The sequence below is a fragment of the Drosophila tropicalis genome, unplaced genomic scaffold (assembly GCF_018151085.1).
Source record: "Drosophila tropicalis isolate 14030-0801.00 unplaced genomic scaffold, ASM1815108v1 contig_527, whole genome shotgun sequence".
Classification (NCBI taxonomy): domain Eukaryota; kingdom Metazoa; phylum Arthropoda; class Insecta; order Diptera; family Drosophilidae; genus Drosophila; species Drosophila tropicalis.
This window is the reverse complement of record NW_027172999.1, coordinates 1,375,548-1,403,188: the sequence shown is the minus strand read 5'-3', so window position 1 is coordinate 1,403,188 and position 27,641 is coordinate 1,375,548. Positions and strand designations below refer to the sequence as shown.

At 38.1% G+C, this 27,641-nt stretch overlaps 1 protein-coding gene, 1 long non-coding RNA gene and 1 pseudogene across 2 annotated transcripts; 2 read left to right on the top strand and 1 right to left on the bottom strand.

Annotated features, from left to right (window-relative positions):
• The first annotated feature begins 2,693 nt into the window (after positions 1-2,693).
• Positions 2,694-7,086, top strand: LOC137574989 (peroxisome assembly protein 12-like; annotated as a pseudogene).
• Positions 7,087-20,919: 13,833 nt separating this feature from the next.
• LOC137574997 (uncharacterized) lies at positions 20,920-21,519 on the top strand. The gene has a single exon (XM_068287411.1). It carries the CDS (start codon positions 20,920-20,922, stop codon positions 21,517-21,519), a length of 600 nt encoding a protein of 199 aa, XP_068143512.1.
• A 1,961-nt stretch (positions 21,520-23,480) lies between these two features.
• LOC137574967 (uncharacterized) lies at positions 23,481-26,515 on the bottom strand. Its single transcript, XR_011032093.1, has 3 exons — positions 26,395-26,515; positions 23,912-25,541; positions 23,481-23,854 (listed from the first exon to the last, which is right to left on the bottom strand). It is a non-coding gene; the product is annotated as an uncharacterized lncRNA (long non-coding RNA).
• Between the last annotated feature and the right edge of the window lie 1,126 nt (positions 26,516-27,641).

The window sequence follows — 27,641 nt, the reverse complement described above, 5'->3', positions numbered from 1 at the left end:
CATACATAGCCTTCTTCAGCTCCTTCCTCCTTGCGGCCATGTCTCCAATCCTCATTTCCTTGCTCTCTGTTAACGCCGCCTAGAGGCTAGCCACATTCTACGTGTGTCTCCGATTGAGCTTTTCCACCAGAAAACAGGTTGCTGACGTCCCTTAAAAGGTCTCCTTACCGCCATGCTTGCGTTGCACGATGCAGCCAGCATGCTGGAAAGCTGGTCTGCCATCCGCTGGGCAGTGCTCTGGGTCCACTCGTTGCCAATGCATCGGCGAAGGCTCCTACGTCCAGAGTCGCTCTTGTATTCACTGCTTTGGGGCAGCGCCGCCCGACGGGGTTGGGTGACTCCTAGGGAGAATAATATCGCCTCGTGGTCGCTGCCCGTGTAGATTTCACCAACGCTCCATGATGAGACCTAAATAGCCCGCCGCTGACGAAGGTGAGGTCGATAACGGACCCGCCGATTGCTCTGCTGAATGTGAAGCTTGACCCTCTGTTCAGAAGGACTACGTTCAGCGTTGCAAAGGCTTCCAGAAGCGATCGTCCTCTCGCATTAGTAAACGCGCTCCCCCAGTCAAGGGCCCATGCGTTGAATTCCCCTGCAATAACGAGGGGACTGCGAGAACGCGCGTCGTTGACTATCTCGTCGAGCGCTCTACAAAAATTATCATGGCTCACGCTGGGGGGCAGGTAGCAGCTCTACACCCATTTTCCGTCTGCCTGTGCGCGTACAAAGTGCTCTCCTGCCATAGGGTGTCGCAGTTGGATCGGAGAGGCGCCGCATGACCAGAGTGCGGCCTTACCGGAGGTACTGGTCACCCAGTACCTTTTGGACTTTTTGGCTCACTCTCACGAACGCACTCTAGCGCCGCCACTAGTGTACAGCCAACTCCGCCCATATGAGCCGCATAGTAAAACTCGTTTTACGTATATTTGCATTCTTCGTTTTTTTTTTTTTAGATTATGAAGGCGAAGGTGGGCACGGCAAAAATTTTAAACATTATTAATCTGCACGCATCCTAAACAAATCTATATACGCTATAGTTATGCACTTAGAACAAAACGAAATGTGAAAAATTACAGTTATTTTGTGCGAATGTTGTTGTTTTTCTTATTTATTTCTACATCTTGTTTCATGCTTTATCTAAAGGTAGTTTTAGATTTCTTCTATATGTATCTATTCGTGTTTGAGTTATAAGAAAAAACAGGGTGCGGCTATAGTCGTGCACCAGAGTTTAAAAGAAATCCGTGTATTCAGGCTAAATTGCTTTGATAATAAAACGATGGATTCATTATAAATTATATGCCTAACAAAGCAAGTCAAACAAGGTGTTATTACTTTGCAAGCAAGGAAACCTTAAAAAACTAAAACTATTAAGCAACAAACATATTATATGGCGACCCTGCCATGGTCCTAACGGACCTGCCACAAAACAAAAACAACGCTGGAGAGGACATCAAATTCAAAACATAAAAAGAAAATCAAACACACGTGAAAAGAGAGAAATAAATGCTATTCGATAAAAAGAAGAAAATAGCACATAAATACAAAACATGAAGAAATGTAGTAAGTAAGTCATTTCGCCGGCTTCGGTATACCATCCACCAGATGAACAAATATTTAAAATGTCGAGCACCAAATGTATGTCTATTAAATTCGTTTTACATGCGTTAGCATATGCTATCTCGCTCTTGCTCACTCTCACAAAAACACACGAGCATTCTAGCGCCGCCACTAGCCTACGGCCAACTTTTCCCGTATAGACCGCCCGGTAAAACTTGTTTAAAAGTATACTTATTTTTCATTTTTCTAGTCCGATTTTTATAAAATTTAATAGGTTGGTAGATAGTCTAAAAATTGCAGCAGGCAATCGTTTTTATCTTGATTAGATGGCGAAAGTGGGCGTGGCAAATAATTCAAATAATTAATCTGCACGCATACCGAACAAATCTACATAACAAATTTGGTGGGGCGGAGATGGACGGGCATAATTTTGAGAAAAGAAAAATCTGTGCATGTACTAAATCAGTGCACATTACAAATTTGATCTCTATAGCTAGTATAGTCTTTGAGAAAATCGGTTTTATCTAATATTCGGAAACGCCAGGGGGCGTGTCAAAAAGTTGAAATATACTTAAACACCGTAGGTATTACAGGGGTCTAAGTAACAAATTTGATAGCTTTAGCTTTTATAGTCTCCTAAATCTAGGGGTTCATACGGACAAACGGACATGGCTAGATCGCTTCGGCTGTTAGTCCTGATGAACAACATATATACTTTATGCGGTTATGGTATAACAAAACTAGAAGGCCATGAGAGAAATTTGATAAGGCACTGAGAAAATAATAGCTGAGATCATTACTCAATTATCAAAAACAGTTAAAGGAGAAGTAATAGAAGTAATGTCTGCTAAACTCCTTAATCTGCAACAAAAAAGTAAAACGGCTAACCAATATGCCCAAGAGAAAAAACTGGCAAAGGCCCTTAAAAGTGCCTAGATCAGTGAAGTTCTAATTTAGCCACTGGCTAATAAATACAGCACAAGACAGCTGTAAAAGTTATGACACAAAATTGTTCCATTGATAAGGTAAAACCTATTGTTTAGGTAGACACATTCACAAATATGAATGATGCCGTGTCAAAAATCGTAAACAGTTGTACGGAGATTACAGGTCAAATTAAAACAGTCTTGCCTTAAAATTTTAATCTCAACTGCTTATACTTGAATATATTTCTTTAATTGGTATTTAAATGGCGGAGGGAGCCAATGTGCGTCAAAATTTACAGAATGTACCATCGATATTTGAAATATCAGCAGCCGAAACGCTGGACAATCTTATCTAGATTTGAGTAAAATTTTCGACTATTTCGGCCTACTATTGGACTTTAAGCTCTGGGGTTCATTTAGGCTGAAGGAGGAACTCTCACCGCTGTTGACATGGCTGCTCCAGTTGGTTTATTATTATTATTATTCTGTGGACTGCAAAGAACAGGCACAAAAACGGGGGAGCTCTTGACAAGACGCCAGCAATGGATATCCGCCACTCTGCTTACCATTCTACCCTATGTGGAACGCAAACTAAGGCAGCGAAGTGCTCATCAAGATGATACTTACAAATGGGAAGACTATGCCATCAATCTGTTCCATGCATATAATGCTTCCAAGGCAGTGCACACATTCCTGTACCTTATTAAACAAGCTCGTAGACATTCGCCCATCTTTCGGGGCATGAAGCTGACTTTGCGATACCCAAGCGAACCTCCGAAGTAGAGCTGGGAATCCATCGATAGTCTCCCCCTCGATGGTTTTTTAAGCGATGGAAAAAAATCGATAGTATCGATGGTTTGGTCTTTTTCCATCGATGGATAAAACCATCGATATTATCGATGGTTCCATCGGATTATTATTCAAATAAAATACAAAATTGTTATTTAGGTTTTTAAATTATTTAATTAACATTTGAAACAAAAAAACTTCAACTTCAACTTCAAACAAAAGCTTCAACTTCAAACAATAACAAAATTCATTAAGATTTTCAGTCTCAACTGGATAACTTAAAACTATAAAAGTCTTTTACACATACTTATTGTGAAACAAAAGCTTCAACTTCAAACAATAACAAAATTCAATAAGATTTTCAGTCTCAACTGGATAACTTAAAACTATATAAGTCTTTTACACATACTTATTGTGAAACAAAAGCTTCAACTTAAAACAATAACAAAATTCATTAAGATTTTCAGTCTCAACTGGATAACTTAAAACTATATAAGTCTTCTACAGATAGTTATTGTGCTAACAAGCAAAAACACTTAATAATACGTTAAATTACTTTCGAAATTAATATGAGAAAAGACAACGACATTCGACTTAGTGGTTAAGAAGCCATTGGTTTTTATTCAAAAAAACCAATGTGTTCACCTGCTTTGGCTTTAAGCACGCTCTTCGGTCCGATACAATTGCTCCTGCCTTACTAAAAGTTCTTTCAGATTCCGCTGAGCTTGCTGGTATGCATAAATGTTTAACTGCACATTGGCTGAGCTCTGAAAATGATTCCTTGTTTATCTGGAACAGGTAAAAATGTAAGAATAATGGGGTAAAACAGAAAGTTATATAGATTACCTGCCAGTATTGTAAAGGATCCACGTCTTCTGGTGAATTGCTTTGCTCCAAGTATTGCTGAATAGTTATGATTGCATCCGCCCGTGAAGATTTGTGTTTTTCGTCGATTTTTTTTCCGCCACATTTGAATAAAAATGAAGTCTTAGCATTTTTTGGCGATTCTGTTATGATAGGATCTGCAATATCCTTCAATAATTCGTAAACCTCAGACTCCAAAGCCAACGCTGCCTGTTGGGCATTAGATGGGTTCTGAAAACCATCTTTTTTTAACCGTGGATCCAGAAGTGTTCCTAGGCGTGGTCCAGATCTTCCTTCATACACAAAAAGCCTCTTTTTCACACTGTTTATCAAAAATTCGCATGTTTGGCTGCCCACATCCGTTAACATTTTTTCAGTAAGCTCTTCCAAGCTTTGAGTGAGAGCAAAAGTTGCTGGAATAATCAGGGAAATGGAAACGGACTTGGCAGCCGATACATGTTTTGTTGCTTTGTCGAATGGCTCTAAAAGCAGGCACAAATCCTGGATTATGCGAAAGTTATTCTCTGTGAGCGGAATCGGCGCATTGTGACATTTCAAAAGAGTGGCTATCAGAGGATCCCGAGTCAGCAATACCCTTTGCAGCATGTAATAAGCTCTGTTCCACCGCGTTGAGACCTCTTGCAGCAGGGAGTGCGGTTTTTCTGTCCCTTGTGCAATTTTAAACTTAGCATAGGCTGTAGCGCTGCTTTTAAAAAACGAAACAATTCGTTTAGTGGATTTTAATATACCTTGCACATTTTCTAGGGCTAACGCATCTTGCACAAATAAGTTAAGAGTGTGAGCGAAGCAAGGTAAGTGCTTTTTTTTAGTAGTTCGCAAGTCTTTATCATGGACGCCGCGTTGTCGGTCACAATAGTGTGAACTTTATCAAAAATATTCCATTCATCGCATATTTCGCGAAATGTAGTTGCGATATTTGCGCTTGAATGGTTTGTCTGATCAGTGAGTGGCTTCGTAGCCAACACTACTGACTTGAGCTCGAAGTTTATAATAAAATGGCAAGTTACAGTGAGGTAGCTTATATTGCCATGAGACGTCCATGCATCTGTCGTCACCGAACATGAACTAATTGCAGTCAGCATACCTTTTAGTTGCGATACCATTCCATCGTACATGTTCGGTGCATGTCCGTTGCAACCATTTGCGCAATGGCTTCGTCAATTCTCTTTTTTTTCTCCGATGTTGAACTATAAACATTTGTCTTTTCAAAATATTTATCTAATCCAATTGGAGGAACGTTTTCCTTCTTCTATTCATGCACTAGAGGGTGGGCACGTTTAAGGTGCTCCATTAAATTGGAAGTATTGCCACTGGTTCGTAGCTCTTTGCTACAATGCCGACGTTTTGCTTGCTGTTGACTTGGTAATTTATCGAAGTGGCACCACACCGATGATGATAACTTCTTCCGCTTTCGCACAGGCTCGTTTTTATCAGATTCCTCAGGCGGCACCATTGCTGAGGGCATTTGGTCATCCCGATGGTTTTCTAATGTTAATATTAATAAGTAAGTACATGTTTTCAAGTTTCTAACTTAATATTGTAAGGGATTCTTAATTTTGATGCCAGCGAAACAATTTTTTTATTTATGTATAATCGTTATACATACATACAGTTGTGTTCAAAAATATAGCGCATCGCCTTAAAAAATTTAAATTAATTTTTCGACATGTTTAACATTAAAAATAAAATTTTCTTTTTTTATTTTTCAAAGAATAGGATATAAAGATGAGAATATGACTAGATTCCGGTAGTTTTCCATTGGTTTTTATAATTTTTTAATGACTTTTCCGAAATACACCAAAAAGTGCCTGTTCAAAATTATAGTAGTGGCAACAAAGGAGTAAAAAAAAACAGTTTAATTTAATTAAATTTTTTTTAAGGTGATGCGCTACTATATTTTTGAACACAACTGTATGTACATATGTGAACAAAAAAGTATACAGTCAAGTAAAATAACAAAACTTGTAGGCAGAAAAGGACGAAACACGTCGCAAAATGTCACTTTCTTATTCGGTGTATGTTGACTTTTTTCCTTGACTGTATATACACCATTTATATTATTTCTGAAGTCTTTGAATCAAAATCTGGATAATAAACTATCAGCAGGCCCGACGAGAGGGGGGTGGTAAAGGTGGGATTCCCACCGGGCCCGAAGTTTTTAGCGGGGCCCGGTTTTTGATCGAAATTATATCAAACAGAATTGAAGTAAAGGGTTTGTGGTAGAGAGAGAGAGAGAGAGAGAGAGAGAGGGGGGGGCGTAGCTTACTACCACTGGGCCCTGATATATTCTCGACGGCCCTGACTATCAGGGTAAAATACTTACTGGTGGTATGTAAAAACTTCTCCATTTAAATTGCCAAGATCAAAACGCAGCTCCTGAAAATCCTTGCCAAAAATCCACCTGCTCCTGCGACCACAACCAGCACTGCACTTTACCAAACACGTGACCACGCACAAATCAAGTTCGATAGATCGCCATCGAAAAATTTCCATCGATCTATCGCACTTTTTAATTTCCATCGATACTATCGATGGAGCCATCGATGGATTTCCCAGCTCTACTCCGAAGGAGTACCAGTGGACCTATATATTTCTTGAAATGCTGGAAGTTTTGGCCTTCTTTTTACAATTTATCCAATGGTGGTACTCCAACGATCAGCGACGGAAAGTGGGCGGCTCTTTACAGAATCCAGAAGCTAAGTCCTTAAATTCAGATGGAAATCTGCCCGATAAGGTAAAGCAATCACTGCCCAAACGTGGCGAATGTCCAGTGTGCCTACTCCCATTCCAAACACCAACAGCCTGCTCAGTCTCTGGTTATGTCTATTGCTGGAAATGCATCATTAACCATTTGAAAGAGCATAGAGCTTGTCCGGTGACTAATTATCCGATAAGTTTGGACGATCTAGTTAGAACTTATGAAACGTAGCCATAGAGCAGAAAAAGTATTGTTGTTGTTAATCTTTTTTTCATTTTTATGAACTCTTTTTTATATAATAAATAAACGCATTTATTATTGTGTTTCAAATTCACTCAAAAAAAAAAAAAAATTATCGACCAGGTAAAAATAACAATAATATAGAAGGCCGGGGTTAATGTTATAATAGATCCCTCAAGAAATTTTAAATGCGCGATTGAATACAACATCAGTCTGGTTTCAGGAATATTTGTTAAATTAAAAAATGCAACAAATTATTTATTCAAAAATTGATGTTGATGTTTTTCACAATGTCAATACCAATTTATCAAAAAAAAATTCAGGAATTGGCTAAGGTTCCATTTTTTCAAAAGCTTTAGCATTCGTAGAATGTTATAAAGTATATAAACCCACATAATTAACATGAAGTTAATCATAACTTTCCAATCCCCAGCGATGACATTTAAGGTATAGACTTCATTAAAAAACTAAATTGCCTATTTGATTGTACACATACCAGTGACACTTTAATACTTAGGCCTGACAATCTTAACTTTAAAAATATTCCAGTTACACATACTTGTGATAATAATGGCAATTCTTCCAGCTCGCGCTAAAGTTGTCTGACAAATTAAATCACCATCAATAAAACATACTGTAATAATCCCAAATGAAGAAATTGAGAAAGGAATATTTTTATGGAAATACAGTTTCTAATGAAGATAACATCTTTGTCCGACTGGTGAATACATCAAATTAAACCAAATAGAAACCGAAGCGCTAAGAGACTACGAGATAGTTGAAGAAGATGGAAAGACATGAAGATGTCAGAGAAATACTAACAAAAAACTTTCCGTCACTATTCAAAGCTTAACAGATTTATGTACATCATACACAGACATAACTGGAAACCGAATCAACTCATTTTGGACAAAATTATTGAACTGTAGCATGTTCAAGTATTTAAATACTCACTGTACTCAGTGAAACATTTAAGTACATTTAGTACAAACACAAAATACATAAAATAATTACAAACATATTGTAGCACTTAACTAACTACAATATTTATTTACAAACAAAGCGTCTGACACCTCATTACCGTTCCCCTACTGATATATATATCTAAGTTAAACTACGCCCATGCAGGGCCCCTCTGTTGATTATCTTCGTAACGCCCATGGAGGGCATATAAAAATATAAAATAACTGTAGTTCTTTTGACAGACAATGCTCATGATCTACGCCTCTCTCTTTCTGGCTACCGACTTGGTGTGGCGGCTCCGTCGTCGCGTCGCGGAGAGGGCAATCTCTCAGAATCGGCCGCTGCGCCTTATGCCGACGCCAAATGGGAAAGCAAAGGCCTGGAAAGCGAAAGCGTGCCAAAGCGCAAGACGCATCGTATGTTTTTACCGTTAGGATATAAGTAGGCAGAGCAAGGGTCGGTTTGAACAGAGAGATAGAATAAGAGAGAAATCACTCAGCAAGTGACCATCACAGTGAAAAGTTTCAAGAAAAGAAAAAAAGAAAGAGCAGCAGCAAAGTACCAGGACATTCTTTTGTGTAGCAAGGAGTATCAGGTGAGCTCATTACCTAGGATCTCCTTTTAACCTTTGAGTGCGGTAGGGACCCCTTTAGGCCCATGAATTAAAAATGTTTTGAAATTAATTAATTATGAATAAAATCTGATGTGTTACTCTTAGTTAACCCGCTTTGCATTTTTTTTTTACCAAAAAAACTACGCCTACCCTACCCTCTCCCTTTTTACCCCGGTCCACTAACATTCTGGAGCCGAAGAATCAGTGGTCTTCGTCGGGATGAGTAACTCTCCCGCCATTGAAGACAGTCACTGACCCCAAGGCTCAGTCGCTCCAAGGTGAAGAGACAACGGATCTTGGCCACCGGGATTTTGCTTAGCAGGCAAGATTAGTCGTTGTAATTTCTCTTCACCGCCCCCACCCCGTAATCCCACTAACGCTTCTCCTCAAGTCTCCCTTTCCTTTTCCCAGTCCAAAAGACAACGGATCTTGGCCAAGCGGGTTTCGCTTGGCAGACAAGATCAGTCATTGCAGATCCTTTTGGATTCTCCTCATCCAATTTTCTTTCCCTTTTTCATCCCTTTAGGTTGCCTCCATTTCACCCATAATACTCTCAAGGTCTTCAGATCAAATAAATTTTCTGTAGACGGAACTCTGGAGACTGAGAATTGTACCCCAGCCAGAGCTTCCTTACAAAACCTACATTCTCAAGTACCATGCATTTATTGGCCACAAGACCACACATAAATACATAAGCAGCCCGCTCATCTGCCGGCGTCACTTGCAGCGTAGCTACGCGGTTTCAGCTGTACAAGACAATTATGTATAGGTTTATGAATATTTAATAAATGCAACTCAAAACGAAAAGACATGCTTTTACTCTTCACTTAAAACTACACAAAGAATATAAAAGGAATATCTTAGCGGCGGGATTAATACAGAATCGTTAACTTTAGAGTACAATAGTCCAATAGTACTTGTACCCAAAAAATGTCTACCAGGGTCTGAGAAGAAAAGATGGCGATTAGTTATTGATTACCGTCAGAATAGATGACATTTAGGAGGGAGAGTAATATACATCAATTGTCACTCACAAAATGAATCTTTATTTTAATTGTCTCGTGATACACGATTTTCTCTTTCTTTATGAGAAAGCGCTTTTCTCTATCTTAATAGCTATGTATTGCACAATGGGGTATTTATACTAAGCTTAAAGACTACTACAATTCGGCCGTCCTGACCCTGAGTATACCCTGATACTCGCTGCTTTACTTCTTGTTAATTTAATCTTGTTCTACTTAACTCAGAATTTTCATTCAACTCTACATTTTTATTATATCTTTTTGTAAGCCAAGGTTTCATATTCTGTATTGGCCATATACCCGAATTTGGAATTTAAGTCTGCTGAAAATTCCCCACATTTTCTTTAAAATATCTATCATTTAAATCATTATCAAGTACATTTGAAACTACAGATGGACCTTTAAATTTTTGAAACTAATTTACTCGACACACCTTTTTGTTGGTTAAAGTTTCTGGCTACTACATAATCTCCCACTTTTAAGAGCGTTAGTTTTTGTCGTTTGGAGTCTACATATCGCTTATTATACTGTGTGTGATTTTTGTTGCCAGATTACTGCGTCTTTCCTTATTTCTGTTAAGTTTCGTTTTTCTTTTACTTGACTTTCTTCTATAACATTTTCCTTGGATATTCATTGGGGCATCTATTTCTCGTGTAATTCATTGTACACTCTACCTTATCTTATACTTTGTGCCTTTGCAGCAACTAACCACACAAATTTGGTACATGCATCTATAACGACTAATATATGTTTCTTCCACTCATCCACTAAATAAATAAAAAAATGTTTGATTTTGGTATATTTAGTATATCGGTCCATAGTGATCTATATGTGAATATTTAAATGGGTTATCTCCTTTATGTATAGGGTGAAGAAATAATTCTGTTTTACATTATTTATTTGAGAACAAATTTAAGTCCATTTTTTATATGCGTATCAATTTTCTTTCTCAGGCTGCAAAACCAATAATTTTTTCTACTTTGTCTACTCCTACATGCCCCATTTTACCATGAAACTTAAATATTTTTTTTTTCTTTTGAACCTGGTACTAGTTACATAATCCTACCCTTTTTTCTTATATATGACACCGCTTTTTATAAAATTCATTGTCCTGTTCAATTAACGTCTCCTTTTTCCTTTATTTACCTTTTGCAATTCTAATGCCCACATTGCGATACGTGGATTTAGTTCTCTCTTGTTAAATGTTAGTGTAAGTGAATTGTGGTCGCTTTAATGCATATATGATTGCTAATTTTTCCAATTTTAAACTGTGATATCTGGACTCTACTTTACTAGTTCTTTTAAAAAAATGAAGTACTGGATAAAATTTCGTATTACTTTTCCTTTATAGTATTATTGCTCCAAAGCCTAAAGCACTTGCGTTACAATGTAATTCTGTTTCATCTCTTGGATCGTAAATTGTTAAAACCGGTGCTTCTATTAACATGATTTTAACTATATTAAATGCATCGAGTTTCTGAAGAGGATTTCAGCACCGCAAACTAAAACACCAACTTCATCTGTTGAATTCAAAATATGAACTGATTTTATTAACAATCGTCTTGTGTATATAAAAGAGTTCTTAGACTCTAGGAGGCGAAAATTGTTCTTAAAAATGCTTATTCTAATGTTTATATTTCATGCACAGCGTTGGCGACTTGATATTGCGCCGTTGTTAAAATCTTAAGTGTTTTCCACAGAGTGTGGACGCATGTTTTGTTTGGTTTTTGAGCCATACTTGATATATGAATCTGTATCAGCTATTTTTGTTTTTATGTTTTGTATATTTCTTTGTTCAATCTGATTTGGTGAAGCCATTTCAGATGAACTCGATGTTTATTCTTAAACAGTTCCTCTTTTTCAAACTTAAACTCTCTGGTAATATAGAGGCTTTGCTATTATTGAAAAATCTTTGCCAAATTGTCTAAAATATAAACATAATCCTAAGAAAATTTGGACTTCATTAATTTTTGTTGGAGTTGGATAACATTTTATTGCTTCCACACCTGCCTTAATGGCTTCTATGCCTTTTCCTGTAATCGTATTTCCCAGATAATCTATTAATGACTTTGAACATTTACATTTATCCACTCTCAGTTCCAGTTTGTTGTCGAGTAGTATTTGAAAAACTCTTTCAAAATTTAATCTATTCCCACTCCTTCCTTATCTATGTATTCCTTCTTCTACTCTATCAAAAAAATAAGAACTTCCTTCTCTGTCGGCTATCAGAATGTCAGAGGCCTTAATACTAGTCAGTTGACTAAACTCTTTGTAGATAGTCTGTGTTTTGATTTTGACCTAATTGTCTTTACTGAGACTTGGTTAAAACCTGACGTTTTTCACGCCACAGTTTTACCCTCTAATTTCAATATCTTTAGACGTGATCGAACTGGACGCAGGGGTGGTGGAGTTCTCATTGCTGTAGATTCCGCACTATCATCGGGTCTGATAACAATTCCTGTCTTAAGTAGTATCGAATTTAAATGCGTTAAGCTATCTTATATTCGTTTTTCTATTTTTGTTACCTGTTTTTAAATTACACTCCAATCGGAATTGCCAACCTACTTATTACACATAGAATCTATTAAATTTATACTTGAACTACCTTTTGACAGAGACTCATTAATTGTCCTTGGGGACTTTAACCTGCCCACTATAACTTGGTCAACACTTAATGGTAGCAAAACGTTGCTGCCCTCTGGGAGTCACGATTTTATTGATGGTCTGCTTGAGCTTTCGTTGGCCCAGCTGAATTCGATTTCTAATACGTCTGGCAGATTTCTGGATCTGATTTTTACTTCTTGTCCTAGTTTGTGTGAAGTACTAGAACTACTCCAATGGTGTTACCAGAGGAAAGTTGTCATCCAACTTTAGAGTTATCTATTGAGTCTCCCAGCCGCGAGCCCGTCTCCGAGTGTGATCCTACGGCACGCACCCGATGTTTTCGGAAAACTAACTTTGTCGCATTGAACAATGACTTTCTTAATACCGATTGGACTAATTTATACACTTGTACGGATATGAATTTCGCAATTTCTTTATTTTATCTCACTGTTGAATCAATCTTTAATGACTGTGTACCCCTAGTGTCTCCTGTGGTGACGCAAAAATCACCATGGTTTACGAGGGAGCTGTCAAAACTAAAGAATCTTAAGTCTAGGTATTAAAAAAAGTATAAAGTCACGGGTCTATCATCGGATCTTTCTCGTTACTTGGTTGCTAAATCGAATTTTATTGTTTCTCATGAATGCTATAATAATTAATTACAACGCTGCAAGTTTCAATTCTTCAAAAATCCTAAAGAGCTCTATAGTTTCGTTAACTCAAAGCGAAATTCTATCTCCCTTCCATCTTTTGCAGTTTTTAATAATGTTTCGGCTTCTTCTGATCAATCTGTTTCTAATTTACTTGCTAACTTCTTTACTTTGACTACGTACATATCCACTAAGTACAACTCTAGTATAGATATATCCATATCCATATCCTATAACGAAATCCCACTGCATTCATAATCCTATTATAACGGAAAGTTCGGTAGCTAAGGAACTAATGACGATTAATATATATACTCAAGATTGATGCTATACTCACCGGTCCCAGGCGGTATTCCCGCTTGTGTCCTGAGGTTCTGTGCGGAGTCGTTGTGCTCGCCTTTACTTAAAATTTTTGAGTTGTCCGTTACACTTTCCGAGTTTCGAACTATATGGAAGGATTCGTTTATTTCACCTCTTCAAAATGTGGCAATAAATCCGATGTCACTAATAACAGAAGAATTTTTTAAATTGTCAGCGATACCTTAACTGTTTGAGAAAATTATGACGTCTCAAATACAGCATTTATGTAAATCTATTTTTTCGCAATACCAGCATGTGTTTATCAAGAATAGGTCTACCACAACTAACCTTTTACAGTTTACATCTTTTGTAATCCAAGGTTTTAAGAAAGGGCTAAAAGCGTTCTTGGCTTTATAAAGCGATGGTCGAAGGAGTTCAAGAATCCATATACTACCAAAATACTTTTTACTTCTTTAGTCCGCCCCATATTGGAGTATGGATCTTGTGTTTGGTCTCGTCAATATGAGTTTTATCAAAACATATTAGAACCTGTACAAAAAACAGTTTTTACTCTTTGCCTTTCGTGATTTGCGCTGGGATACAACTGTACAACTTCCATCTTATTCTAGTCGACTTCAGTTAATTAACCTTTCTTCTTTAACTAATCGTAGAACTATGCTTGGTGAAACTTTTCTTTACAAACTTTTGAATGGTGAGATTGACTCCTCCGAGCTGTTGAGCCAAATTAACATTTTTGTTCCATCTAGAAGGACCCGCAATTTCACAAGCTTATACTTCCCACTTGCACTACTAACTTTTCTCTGCATGAACCTTTTCGTATACCATGTAGTGACTACAACAGACTTTTGCACGTTATCGGTTCCGAAACATCGCTTCCGGGTATAAAAACTGCGCTCTTGTCCTTCCCCGCTTGTAATTAGTTGTAATCATCTTTATTTTAAACTATTTTGTTTTCTTTTTATATGTAACCTATTATCTTATAACATTTAATATTTCCTATTTCTTTAGTTTAATTTAAGTTTATATATGTAATACGCATATGCCCTTAAGTCGTAGTGGGTAGAAGTTGTAACATTAACTTTACTTAGGGTCATTCATAACAGGACCGGGCCTGATGTCAGCCTGATGGCGCTGTAAATCTTGTAAGTTTGATTGATTCTTCATCCATTACTACATGGTTAAATGCATCTAGGAGATCCAATTTGTAAATAATCGTTTTATTTACTAATCGTTCTAACAAATCATCTATTAAGAGGTTCGGGTAATTGTCTTTGCATGTTATTTTGTTTAATCAACGATAGTCGACACACATTCTGATTTCTCCTGTCTTCTTAGGTACACAAGTTCAAACTCACTTGGTCTTATGTATCTTTTCGCTAAGTTTTGCTGTAAGATCGTTTCCACTTGGATTTCAATGGTCTTTGCGGTGCTACATCCTTCTCAAAAAGTTTTTCGAATTTCAAAATTACATTTTCATTGATTTTATTACCTATTTACTACGTTGATATTAAACATTTGCTGGCCCAATTCTTCAATTGCAACATTGTTATCTGTGAAATTATCCACTTTCAATTTACTGATATTATGCCTCTATTTTCTACCTTTTCCGTATATCCGGTATCCTAATCAAAAACCGTATAAAACACTCGTTCCTCAACAGATTTGAAACACAGCACCCATAAGCCACTGCTATAACTCTCCAAACCATCTGCGGCAACACTACATTGGCTGCCCTGTACTGCCCACCACGCTTCTTCATCTCTGAAAAGGAATTTACCGATATCTTTATCCCACTTGGAAATCGGCTCATTGCAGCAGGGGACTATAACGCCAAACATACGCACTGGAGATCTCGCCTGGTAAATCCAAAATGCAAGCAGTTGTATAATGCAGACCTCAAGTACTTGATCTCCCATATAGACTTACAAACAACGAAACAAACTGGCTTAAATCTAAAACGTACATGAGTGCCCACATTGACAGTTCGCCGAAACTGGATGCTGCAGAGGTCATTAACATATGCGTCTCTGCACTTGAGTGAATGCTGGGAGCTGCAGCAAGAGTGTCAACTCCAACTGCCTCTTCTTACACTAAAACTGTTGGCAGGCCTACGATCCGTTACAACTAGTAACGGAAAACGACGTCTAAGAAAAGAATGGCATACTCACGCAATCGGTGGATGGGCCCGCAGTGACAAAGGGCATCTGTATTGCCACACACACTCCCTTCGAACCCTTTAACGGATAGTGAGTACTCGGAGCTCTTTGCAGTTTTTAAAACCCACTTAAAGCCGATCACCTGGACACAGTGCCGGAGCCCCCCAGGGGGGTGGGGGGGTGTCAACATGTTTTAGGATCAAAGATATTGACGAAAATTTAAATATGAGATATAACTTAGATAATGTGTAATATATAGGGTGTTATATTGAAATGCCGTATAGAATATAAAAATTTATATTTATAGAGTGTATATATGACCATCTCAAGATAAAATTTGACGTACAATTTTCCATTGTGGTTTATACTAAGTTTAATTATGGATAAAACATTTTTAATAAGAAACTAAACAATATTTACATGTAAATAATTGTTTGTGGAAAAAACAGTTGAAATCATATTGTATTGAATAAGTATTGATCAATTTATTGTTAATTCTGGAACATAAAAAACTGTTGGAAAACATAAATGTACAAAATCACAAATCGATTTTCCTCTGTTTTTGAGCGAATCTGTCGATAACTTCTTCCACCGTAATATCAATATCTCTGTTGGTACTCATTAGAGCAAGTCCGTTCAGCCTATCTTCTCCAGTTGAATTTCTTATCCAATTTTTTAAACACCTCAAAGTTGCAAAGTTTTAATGCGTCGATAAATGTCTTCGGATGAGTTTCTGCACCAATACAACGTTGTCTCCACAATAGGACTTCATTTATTACTATGGAAACAGCTGCCTCAGTAGCTGTTGGCCATTGATCCATTATTACTTTGACAGTTTCAGAAACAATTCCATTTTCAACTTGTTTTTTAACCAATTTTTCAGGGAGTATATTTTCAATAATTGACAATGTCTTTTTGTGTTTGACGAATCTGTCAGATAAGGAAGATATGAAGTGATCGAGGAATGGTATGAATATTGATTGGCGATAATATTCTTCTGCCGAGCTGTTCTGTTAATTTTGTCGGCGTCGACAATAATATATGTACTGTAATAGTTTTTATAAATAAAAAAAAATTTTTTTTCTTTTTTTTTGTTTTTTTTTTTTTTTTATTATTTTTTTTTTTTTTTTTTTTTTTTTTATTCTTTGTAGTTTTTTTTTTTCTTTTTTTTTTTTTTTTTTTTTTTTAAAAATTGAAATTTTTTTTTCTCTTTATTTACCTTTTGCCCTTTTTTATTTAAAAAAATAAAAATTAAATATTTAAAAAAAATATTTATTTTTTTTTTTTTTTTAAAAATAAAAAATCAATTCCTCAAAATGTTTTTTTTTTTTTTTTTTTTAAATAAATAAAAAAAAAAAGGCCCACCCAATACTTCGCTGGGTCTGCTATCACTCGCGGCGTGGTGAAGAGAAAAAATTGACGTCGGATATTTTTCCCCAGAGTCCAGAGTCAAAAGAGAATAATTTTTTTTTTTTTTTTATTTTTCCCAAAATTAATACCTATTATTGAAAAGATTTTTTTTGTTTTTTTGGAATGGGGGTTTTTCCCCCAACCCTAAATTTCCCCTCTTCGCCATACAATATATCTGAAAACTTTTCCACCGTTTAAAAGAAGAGGCTTCTTCCCAAGAGCGTGGAAATTGTCCAATATTATTATGATTCCTAAAGTGGGAAAGAACAAAACCCAGCCATCATCATATAGGCCAATTAGTTTGCTGCCATGTCTTTCGAAGCTTTTTTAAAAGGTCCTGCAGATCCGACTAAACTTATTTCTTACGAACAGCACTAGAACTAATAGAATACTAGAATAAGAGCTGGTGTACCAATTAGGATGTTGGGTCCGTCCATTGGTTCCTGTTGAGGGTTACCGTTGATAGGATCCAACCTTATGAGATGATTAAGGTTGATTAGGATGAGATACGATTAGGTATATGAATCACTGTCCTTGTGCATCAGCAATATATGAGAGATTATAATTCGTGTTAAGGCCAAGTGCCGGAGTTATGTGTCTTTATTGTTTAGATGGTTATACAAAACTGAATATGTTGAAGGAAATAAAAGAGAACTAAATGAATCTAAAGCTAAATACATACATATGAAGTAAATATATAAGGCGTGTGGTCATGCTATGGGCTGTGGTCAGACGCTGTTAAAGTTTACATGGAATTCGTCACATCGACGATACAGCTGCACAGATTGTTTTAAGATTTAGTGAGGGGGCAGTTAGCTGGATTGTTTGTTAACTTACCGCAAGGCAGTGTACTGCAGAGGAATGGCTAGCAACCTGGCGTAGCCGTGTCAACGAGCAGAAAAGCAAACATGTTACATTTACGCTTAACAGAAGAAACTGTCACAACGTATCATTTTCTCAAGCCGATGATGTCACTTACCTTGGCATCCACCTAGACAGAAGGCTAACTTGGCGCAGGCACATCGAAGAAAAAAATCACAGCTTTAACTGAAAGCGAGTAGCCTACATTGCATTATTAATGCTGGCTCCCCTCTACGTCTGGAGTATAAAGTCCTTCTATATAACTGCGTACTGAAACCCATCTGGACTTACGTTGCCGTACTATTCGGTAATGCAAGTACCAGCAATGTAGCAGATTTTAAGATCAATCACGGGGGCTCCGTGGTACATACGAATGACAACATTCAAAATGATCTAAATATACGTAGCGTAAAATCTAAAAATGTTAGTCAAAAACTAAAGTATTGCACATACAAATGCTGTTGCCAATGCTGTTCAGGCCTTCATTCGGAATAGCAAAAAGGATTCCATCGCCAGGAAAACGAAGCCATCTTCTTTCGAGGAGAAACTTGACCTCCTACAATACATGTGGGAGAACTTCGAGAAAAGTCATCAGGAGCTAATGGACTAATTAAATAACGTGCCAACAGAAGATGACTACTTTGTAACGGACTATTTCAACAAAATGAAGGCGGTTGTAACTAATACCATTGAAAGATTGGAAGGACCATTTGGCAAAGATACAACTAGAGAGGCAAGCTCGCCAACGAGAGGAAGAGCGAGTCATGATCAAACCACTGATTCGCAAGCAAACTGCGCTGCTGGATTCATTGTCCAGGACATTAAGACAAATAGTGCCTGAAGAAAAGATGAATTATAAATCGGTAGTCGACAAACTATGGACGCAAATTGAAGAAATCCATTATGAGATTCATCGGCTAGCTGAAAATCCAGCCGAAGCCGGATGTAATATAAATACGTTTGTGGCCGCAGAAAATACAATGCTGAAATTCTGTGTGGCACCAGCAGACAATGTAGTGATACAACCACCGCCTGTATTGCAATCGATACAATCATTGCAAAAAACCATATGGCAAAAAATTGCTTTAAATGCGATAAAAAACATAACACAATGTTGCGCTTAGAAACAGGCAACCAAGTTGCTACCTCCGCTTCTGCAGCTTCTGCGTATAAAATTGACAGAAAATACAGCCTGTTGGCAACGGCCAAGGTAGTGGTAAAAGGGATCAATGAAAGGAGAGGAGAATTTCTAGCACTCCTGGATAGCGGCTCATAAGTAAAGAAAGAAAGACTGCTAAAAAGTTATCGTTAAAAATTAACGAGACTCATGTGCACATAAATGGAGTGGGTGGCCAACCACAGATAAGCAACTCGTGAGAAAGCTTGGTTATAAGGTCAAGATACCACACATAATAGGTGACCGACCCACAGAACAATTAACGCAGAAAGTCACATATCCAGAAAACATTCAATTAGCGGACCCAACATTTGATAAACCAGGAAAAATTGATATGATGATCACTATGCTATACTGCTACCAGAAAGACGAAGGGGCAATCGAAACCGTCCAACATTACAAAATTCAGAGTTTGGATGGATTGTTGCTGGCAGAACTAATATGGCAACGTCTGTCGCAATCACATGTATGGTAGGCATAACAAATCCGGAGGAATCTCTAGAAAGATTCTGGCAGCTAGACACACTAGAGCCAATAAAAAATACAGGAGTCCGGAGGAAGAGTATTGTGAAAAATTCTTCCTCGATAACCTACACACGGCGGCGGACAATCGACTAATTGTAAAGCTTCCATTTGCTGAAGAGGCTTCATCTCTTGGAGAATCTCGGGAAGTAGCCATAAGAAGATTCATGAATGTAAAATTTCTGTCAAAATATGAACAGCTTGGACATATGAAGCAGGTAATGGTAGAACAAATTCCCAAGAACCATTACTTTATACCGCACTATGTACTAAAATCAGAAAGTACCACCACCAAGCTAAGAGTGGTGTTTGATGCATCATGCAAATTATCCTTTATATCCTTGACCAGTTGTACAAAGTCACCTCTTCTCAATTCTTCTGCGGTTCAGGACACACAAATATGTGTTCACTGCAATGGCGTCATGTGTCATCAGCACTCAACGCAGCTGATGTTCTGTCTCGAGGCATATCAGCAGCCCAGCTTAGCACACATACATTAGGGTTGTCTAACCCTATGGGTGGACCACAACGTGGCAATATTTGAGCCTACAGAGCACACGATGGATACCGCTCAGAAGAAAACCAAGGTATTCAGCATGGTGGCTGCCACTGCAAACAACACGAGTGAATGTACGGTAAATCACAGAAATTCATTTTACCGTCTACAGCGAATAGTGGCGTATGTGCGACGCTTTTGTCACAAGCAGAATAGAAAACATAAAACTCAGTTAGAGTTGGAAGAATTGTACCAAGCACGAAGAATAATCATCAAGCAAATGCAAGATACAGGATTTGCATATGAATTAACACACTTAAAGAAACGACGTGATCAACCGCTGGCTCAACTCGGCTACAACAAGCACCAGTATGAACGGAAACAAGGAATCCATATCTCTTACCGTATAATGATCCGGTGGTAAAAATGATACTGCAGAAACTTCATGTAGAGAATCTTCATTGTGGACATGAGGCACTACGCGGGATAGCTCGGCAACGGTACCACATCATTAAGATAAAACCTATGATTCGAAGTGTAGTCCAGGGCTGCGTAGCATGCACGAAGTACCGGCCTCAGTTCTTTAAACAAGTCATGGGTGACTTACCTGAGCACCGGGTATTTTAAAATAGACCTTTTCTCAACACCGGAGTGGAGTATTGTGGATCATTCTGGATCTATCATAAAGTTCGAGGAAAACGTCCCGACAGAGCTTCCATTGCAGTATTTGTATGCTTTGCAACCAAGGGAGTACACTTGGAGTTGGTCGGAGGCCTGTCCACCTTCTCATTTGTGGGTGCGCTTCAGCGCTGCATTGGGCGCAGAGGAAGGTGCCAGGCATTATACTACGATAACGCAACAAACTTTGTTGGAGCAAACAATTAACTAAAGGAACTGACCGATACAATACAACCAAAAAGGAGTGCAATTTAAATTCATACCACCATGGTCTCCACATTTCGGAGGATTATGGGAAGCTGCGGTAAAGTCCGCTAAGCATTTACTGTTGAAAGACGTATTGACAGCTTAATGTTTGAACAACTGTCTACCATCATTGTCAATGATGAAGCAATGCTGAACTCTCGTCCATTAACGCCAAACTCAGACGATCCCAACGACTTCACAGCTTTAACCGCAGGCCATCTATTAATCGGAGAACTATTAGTAGCCCAACCAGATGCAGAGCCAGTAACACAACGATCGATTCCAGAACAATGGGAATTAGTGCAACGAATTAAGCATACATTCTGGACACAGTGGTCTCAGGAGTACCTACAGGAATTGCAGGGTACATCCAAATGGAAGAAACCATATAACAACGTCAAAAAAGGCATGATGGTAATTCTAAAGGAGGATAATGTACCAATCTTGCAGTGGCCGATTGGACGAATTGTTAAATTATATCCAGGCCTGGATGGATACGTCCGTGTGGTGGACGTTAAAACAGCCAGAGGCACCTACAAGCGGGATATCCATAAATTTGCTCCCTTGCTTAGAGAGACGGCGATAAAACGCAAAATCGAGACAAATGACACAGAATCGATCTCCCAAGAAAACCCTGGTATAGAGGACACTGCAGAAGCAGAGACAAAAAGACGGTTGTCTTTCGGTCTGCCACCATTGGCATGACGATCTGCCTAATGATGGTGTTACTTCCTATAGCATTTGCTCAAAGGACTAACATAACTCGATTCAACCCCAAACCAGGCATATACTATGAAAGTATTGACACAGGAAGGATGGCAATGTCTGACTGGACTATTGTGGCATATTACGATCTCGAACCATATTGGACCGACCTGAAAACATTTTTAAACGGAGTAGTAAAGGTTGGAGAAATATGCGTGTTAATGAAGGTTCCAGGGGCTTGCAGCGCAATGCAGAGACATTTCGAGTATGTCAACTCATAGCTAAGGACAGGAAACGATCTCCTTCACATAGAACGCCAACGACGATCACCATTAGATATAATTGGGAACATTGCGAACGGTTTATTTGGTGTGCTGAATTTCAAGTATGCAACAGAGATGTCAGGCACGATACGAAAGGTTGAATCAAATGAAGACTACTTATTGAATTTGCTGCAAAACTAGACATCTGTCATTGACTCAACGATAAATATCTTCAAGCCACAATTGAAAATCAGATGAAACTAATGAAACAACAAATGAACGACATAACCAAGGTCCAGGACAATGCGGCAAAAGCATTGCAATGGTATATCACGCTAACTACCCAGATGACAGTGACTGCAGGGAATTTGCAACGAATTCAAACCGAAATTTCCCGAGTATTCACAGATGCCCATCATAGCAAAATAAGCCCGTTACTACTATCACCAGGCCAGCTTCGGGAACATCTAAACCAACTTCAGAGACATCTTCCGTTTGGTTTTGATTTGCCAGTTCCAGAAAACGAGGTCTTGCAATTAGATAGCTTAATGAAGGCACAAGGCATAATCGCAAACAATCATGTGATATTTAAAGTCACGTTTCCATTTGTTGCAACGCAGGCAGTGCAACTGTATAACCTGATACCCATTCCAGCAATTGGAACTCATGGGATTATAATCATGAACTTTAAAATTCCCATTATTGCTGTCAACAAAGAACAAAATCAATACATTGGGTTCTCAAGAACAGATCTGGAACAATGCCATCAGCTCAACAACGAGCAATATATTTGTTTTGCTAAACAAACGACGTTTACGGTTAATAGTAACTGTGAGTTCCAGCTATTCAAAAACACGAAATCATCAACTTGTCAGATACAACACACAAACAGGTCATTCGTGTGGTACGACATGTATAACAAAAATCAGTGGATTTTTGAGACCACCAGACCAATTGAACTCGCAGTGACCTGTGACGTTAATATATTGGTTCTCGTGATGATATACGGAATCAGGAATTGCTCTCAACCCCCAAGGTCCAGAGCAGACAATCGTAAGGATCGTCAATACTATACCGACCCCTTCTGCAGCAAACCCAGCCCCCAGCAATTTTGCAGTCAACGTTGGATAACGTTGAACAGGTGTTCAACGGTTGGGAGTATGTTGTTGTTTAGATTTGTCTATGCCCAAACGGGCAACACAAGGGTTAAGGGAGGCGGGAGCTTTCACCTTGCGCCGCTCTCCCGATGATGCCCATCGCTCCCCTATGATGTAGAGCTGGGAATCCATCGATAGTCTCCCCCCCTCGATGGTTTTTTAAGCGATGGAAAAAAAATCGATAGTATCGATGGTTTGGTCTTTTTCCATCGATGGATAAAACCATCGATATTATCGATGGTTCCATCGGATTATTATTCAAATAAAATACAAAATTGTTATTTAGGTTTTTAAATTTATTTAATTAACATTTGAAAAAAAAAATTCAACTTCAACTTCAAACAAAAGCTTCAACTTCAAACAATAACAAAATTCATTAAGATTTTCAGTCTCAACTGGATAACTTAAAACTATAAAAGTCTTTTACACATACTTATTGTGAAACAAAAGCTTCAACTGCAAACAATAACAAAATTCAATAAGATTTTCAGTCTCAACTGGATAACTTAAAACTATATAAGTCTTTTACACATACTTATTGTGAAACAAAAGCTTCAACTTAAAACAATAACAAAATTCATTAAGATTTTCAGTCTCAACTGGATAACTTAAAACTATATAAGTCTTCTACAGATAGTTATTGTGCTAACAAGCAAAAACACTTAATAATACGTTAAATTACTTTCGAAATTAATATGAGAAAAGACAACGACATTCGACTTAGTGGTTAAGGAGCCATTGGTTTTTATTCAAAAAAACCAATGTGTTCACCTGCTTTGGCTTTAAGCACGCTCTTCGGTCCGATACAATTGCTCCTGCCTTACTAAAAGTTCTTTCAGATTCCGCTGAGCTTGCTGGTATGCATAAATGTTTAACTGCACATTGGCTGAGCTCTGAAAATGATTCCTTGTTTATCTGGAACAGGTAAAAATGTAAGAATAATGGGGTAAAACAGAAAGTTATATAGATTACCTGCCAGTATTGTAAAGGATCCACGTCTTCTGGTGAATTGCTTTGCTCCAAGTATTGCCGAATAGTTATGATTGCATCCGCCCGTGAAGATTTGTGTTTTTCGTCGATTTTTTTTCCGACACATTTGAATAAAAATGAAGTCTTAGCATTTTTTGGCGATTCTGTTATGATAGGATCTGCAATATCCTTCAATAATTCGTAAACCTCAGACTCCAAGGCCAACGCTGCCTGTTGGGCATTAGATGGGTTCTGAAAACCATCTTTTTTTAACCGTGGATCCAGAAGTGTTCCTAGGCGTGGTCCAGATCTTCCTTCATACACAAAAATCCTCTTTTTCACACTGTTTATCAAAAATTCGCATGTTTGGCTGCCCACATCCGTTAACATTTTTTCAGTAAGCTCTTCCAAGCTTTGAGTGAGAGCAAAAGTTGCTGGAATAATCAGGGAAATGGAAACGGACTTGGCAGCCGATACATGTTTTGTTGCTTTGTCGAATGGCTCTAAAAGCAGGCACAAATCCTGGATTATGCGAAAGTTATTCTCTGTGAGCGGAATCGGCGCATTGTGACATTTCAAAAGAGTGGCTATCAGAGGATCCCGAGTCAGCAATACCCTTTGCAGCATGTAATAAGCACTGTTCCACCGCGTTGAGACCTCTTGCAGCAGGGAGTGCGGTTTTTCTGTCCCTTGTGCAATTTTAAACTTAGCATAGGCTGTAGCGCTGCTTTTAAAAAACGAAACAATTCGTTTAGTGGATTTTAATATTACCTTGCACATTTTCTAGGGCTAACGCATCTTGCACAACTAAGTTAAGAGTGTGAGCGAAGCAAGTTAAGTGCTTTTTTTTTTAGTAGTTCGCAAGTCTTTATCATGGACGCCGCGTTGTCGGTCACAATAGTGTGAACTTTATCAAAAATATTCCATTCATCGCATATTTCGCGAAATGTAGTTGCGATATTTGCGCTTGAATGGTTTGTCTGATCAGTGAGTGGCTTCGTAGCCAACACTACTGACTTGAGCTCGAAGTTTATAATAAAATGGCAAGTTACAGTGAGGTAGCTTATATTGCCACGAGACGTCCACGCATCTGTCGTCACCGAACATGAACTAATTGCAGTCAGCATACCTTTTAGTTGCGATACCATTCCATCGTACATGTTCTGTACATGTGCGTCCCGTAAGGTTTTCCGGCAAGGCATGGCGTATTTGGGGTCTACCACTTGCATCAAATTTATAAACCCTGCGTTCTCGACAACGCTAAACGGTTGCATGTCCGTTGCAACCATTTGCGCAATGGCTTCGTCAATTCTCTTTTTTTTCTCCGATGTTGAACTATAAACATTTGTCTTTTCAAAATATTTATCTAATCCAATTGGAGAAACGTTTTCCTTCTTCTCTTCATGCACTAGAGGGTGGGCACGTTTAAGGTGCTCCATTAAATTGGAAGTATTGCCACTGGTTCGTAGCTCTTTGCTACAATGCCGACGTTTTGCTTGCTGTTGACTTGGTAATTTATCGAAGTGGCACCACACCGATGATGATAACTTCTTCCGCTTTCGCACCGGCTCGTTTTTATCAGATTCCTCAGGCGGCACCATTGCTGAGGGCATTTGGTCATCCCGATGGTTTTCTAATGTTAATATTAATAAGTAAGTACATGTTTTCAAGTTTCTAACTTAATATTGTAAGGGATTCTTAATTTTGATGCCAGCGAAACAATTTTTTTATTTATGTATAATCGTTATACATACATACAGTTGTGTTCAAAAATATAGCGCATCGCCTTAAAAAATTTAAATTAATTTTTCGACATGTTTAACATTAAAAATAAAATTTTCTTTTTTATTTTTCAAAGAATAGGATATAAAGATGAGAATATGACTAGATTCCGGTAGTTTTCCATTGGTTTTTATAATTTTTTAATGACTTTTCCGAAATACACCAAGAAGTGCCTGTTCAAAATTATAGTAGTGGCAACAAAGGAGTAAAAAAAAAAACAGTTTAATTTAATTAAATTTTTTTTAAGGTGATGCGTTACTATATTTTTGAACACAACTGTATGTACATATGTGAACAAAAAAGTATACAGTCAAGTAAAATAACAAAACTTGTAGGCAGAAAAGGACGAAACACATCGCAAAATGTCACTTTCTTATTCGGTGTATGTTGACTTTTTTCCTTGACTGTATATACACCATTTATATTATTTCTGAAGTCTTTGAATCAAAATCTGGATAATAAACTATCAGCAGGCCCGACGAGAGGGGGGTGGTAAAGGTGGGATTCCCACCGGGCCCGAAGTTTTTAGCGGGGCCCGGTTTTTGATCGAAATTATATCAAACAGAATTGAAGTAAAGGGTTTGTGGTAGAGAGAGAGAGAGAGAGAGAGAGAGAGAGAGAGAGAGAGAGGGGGGGGCGTAGCTTACTACCACTGGGCCCTGATATATTCTCGACGGCCCTGACTATCAGGGTAAAATACTTACTGGTGGTATGTAAAAACTTCTCCATTTAAATTGCCAAGATCAAAACGCAGCTCCTGAAAATCCTTGCCAAAAATCCACCTGCTCCGGCGACCACAACCAGCACTGCACTTTACCAAACACGTGACCACGCACAAATCAAGTTCGATAGATCGCCATCGAAAAATTTCCATCGATCTATCGCACTTTTTAATTTCCATCGATACTATCGATGGAGCCATCGATGGATTTCCCAGCTCTACTATGATGCCCATCGCTCTCCCCACAAAAGAACTCCCCACACTTCGCTCCAAGCGGAGCTTGGTGCCCTTCTCTTAATTAAGCTAGTTTTAGTGAAAAACTTACAAGTGAATAAAACACAACATAGAGGATTGCTGCATTACCCAATTTCCTTGGCGAAGGAAGAAACTTTTAAGAAAATTCATTTAGCTGCCTACCAAGGAAATTCAACCCCCTACACAAACATTGGTACTCCGAGCCGGATACCAAGATCCTCTCGAGCCATTTGCATCGGTGAAATTTCATACATATTTCAAGCTAAGTAATTTTTTTCCAAATTATATGTATATGAGTACATGTACATGCCCCCAGCATCCGTACCCATACTCACATACATATAATTGCTTCCCTTGATTTTCTTAATCAAGGTCAAATTACTTTCGCGCAAATTTTTCCTCCTCAAAGGTGTGAAACTTTTTGGTCCCCAATTTTTTCATACATATACATATACAATGTGTCAAGTACATAAGGCGCCATATTTGTTCGCCCACTTCAAGGTTTTTTTTCTCGCACTTTGGCATATATAAGCTAAGTATATAAGGCGCCATATTTATTTGCCTATTTCCAATATATATTTTTTCGCAATTTCCAAAAAAAATATTAACACATGTTCACGCCACCGGGTGAACAGCAGTGAGCGGCGAAGAGCAGTGAGCGGTGAGGAGTGAGGAGGGTTTTTTGATCCTCGGCGTCTACGGTCACACCAGGAGGAGTGACTTGATTTTTTCCAATGGGCACCGCCATCACTAAGAATCGAGCCTTTCACCCGAACACCCGTTCTCTTGCATTTTTTTTACGATTTGTTAATCACTTTCAACCCGAACCATTTCCGTGTGTGCCGGTTTACCTGTGAATATTATATAAATAATAAAACCTACATTTAGTTAACCGAAGTTTCTCGTGCGTTTTAATTCACCACTCGCTCACCACAAACTGAAGAAATTGGCACCCGCCAACTCCTTGTATTTCAT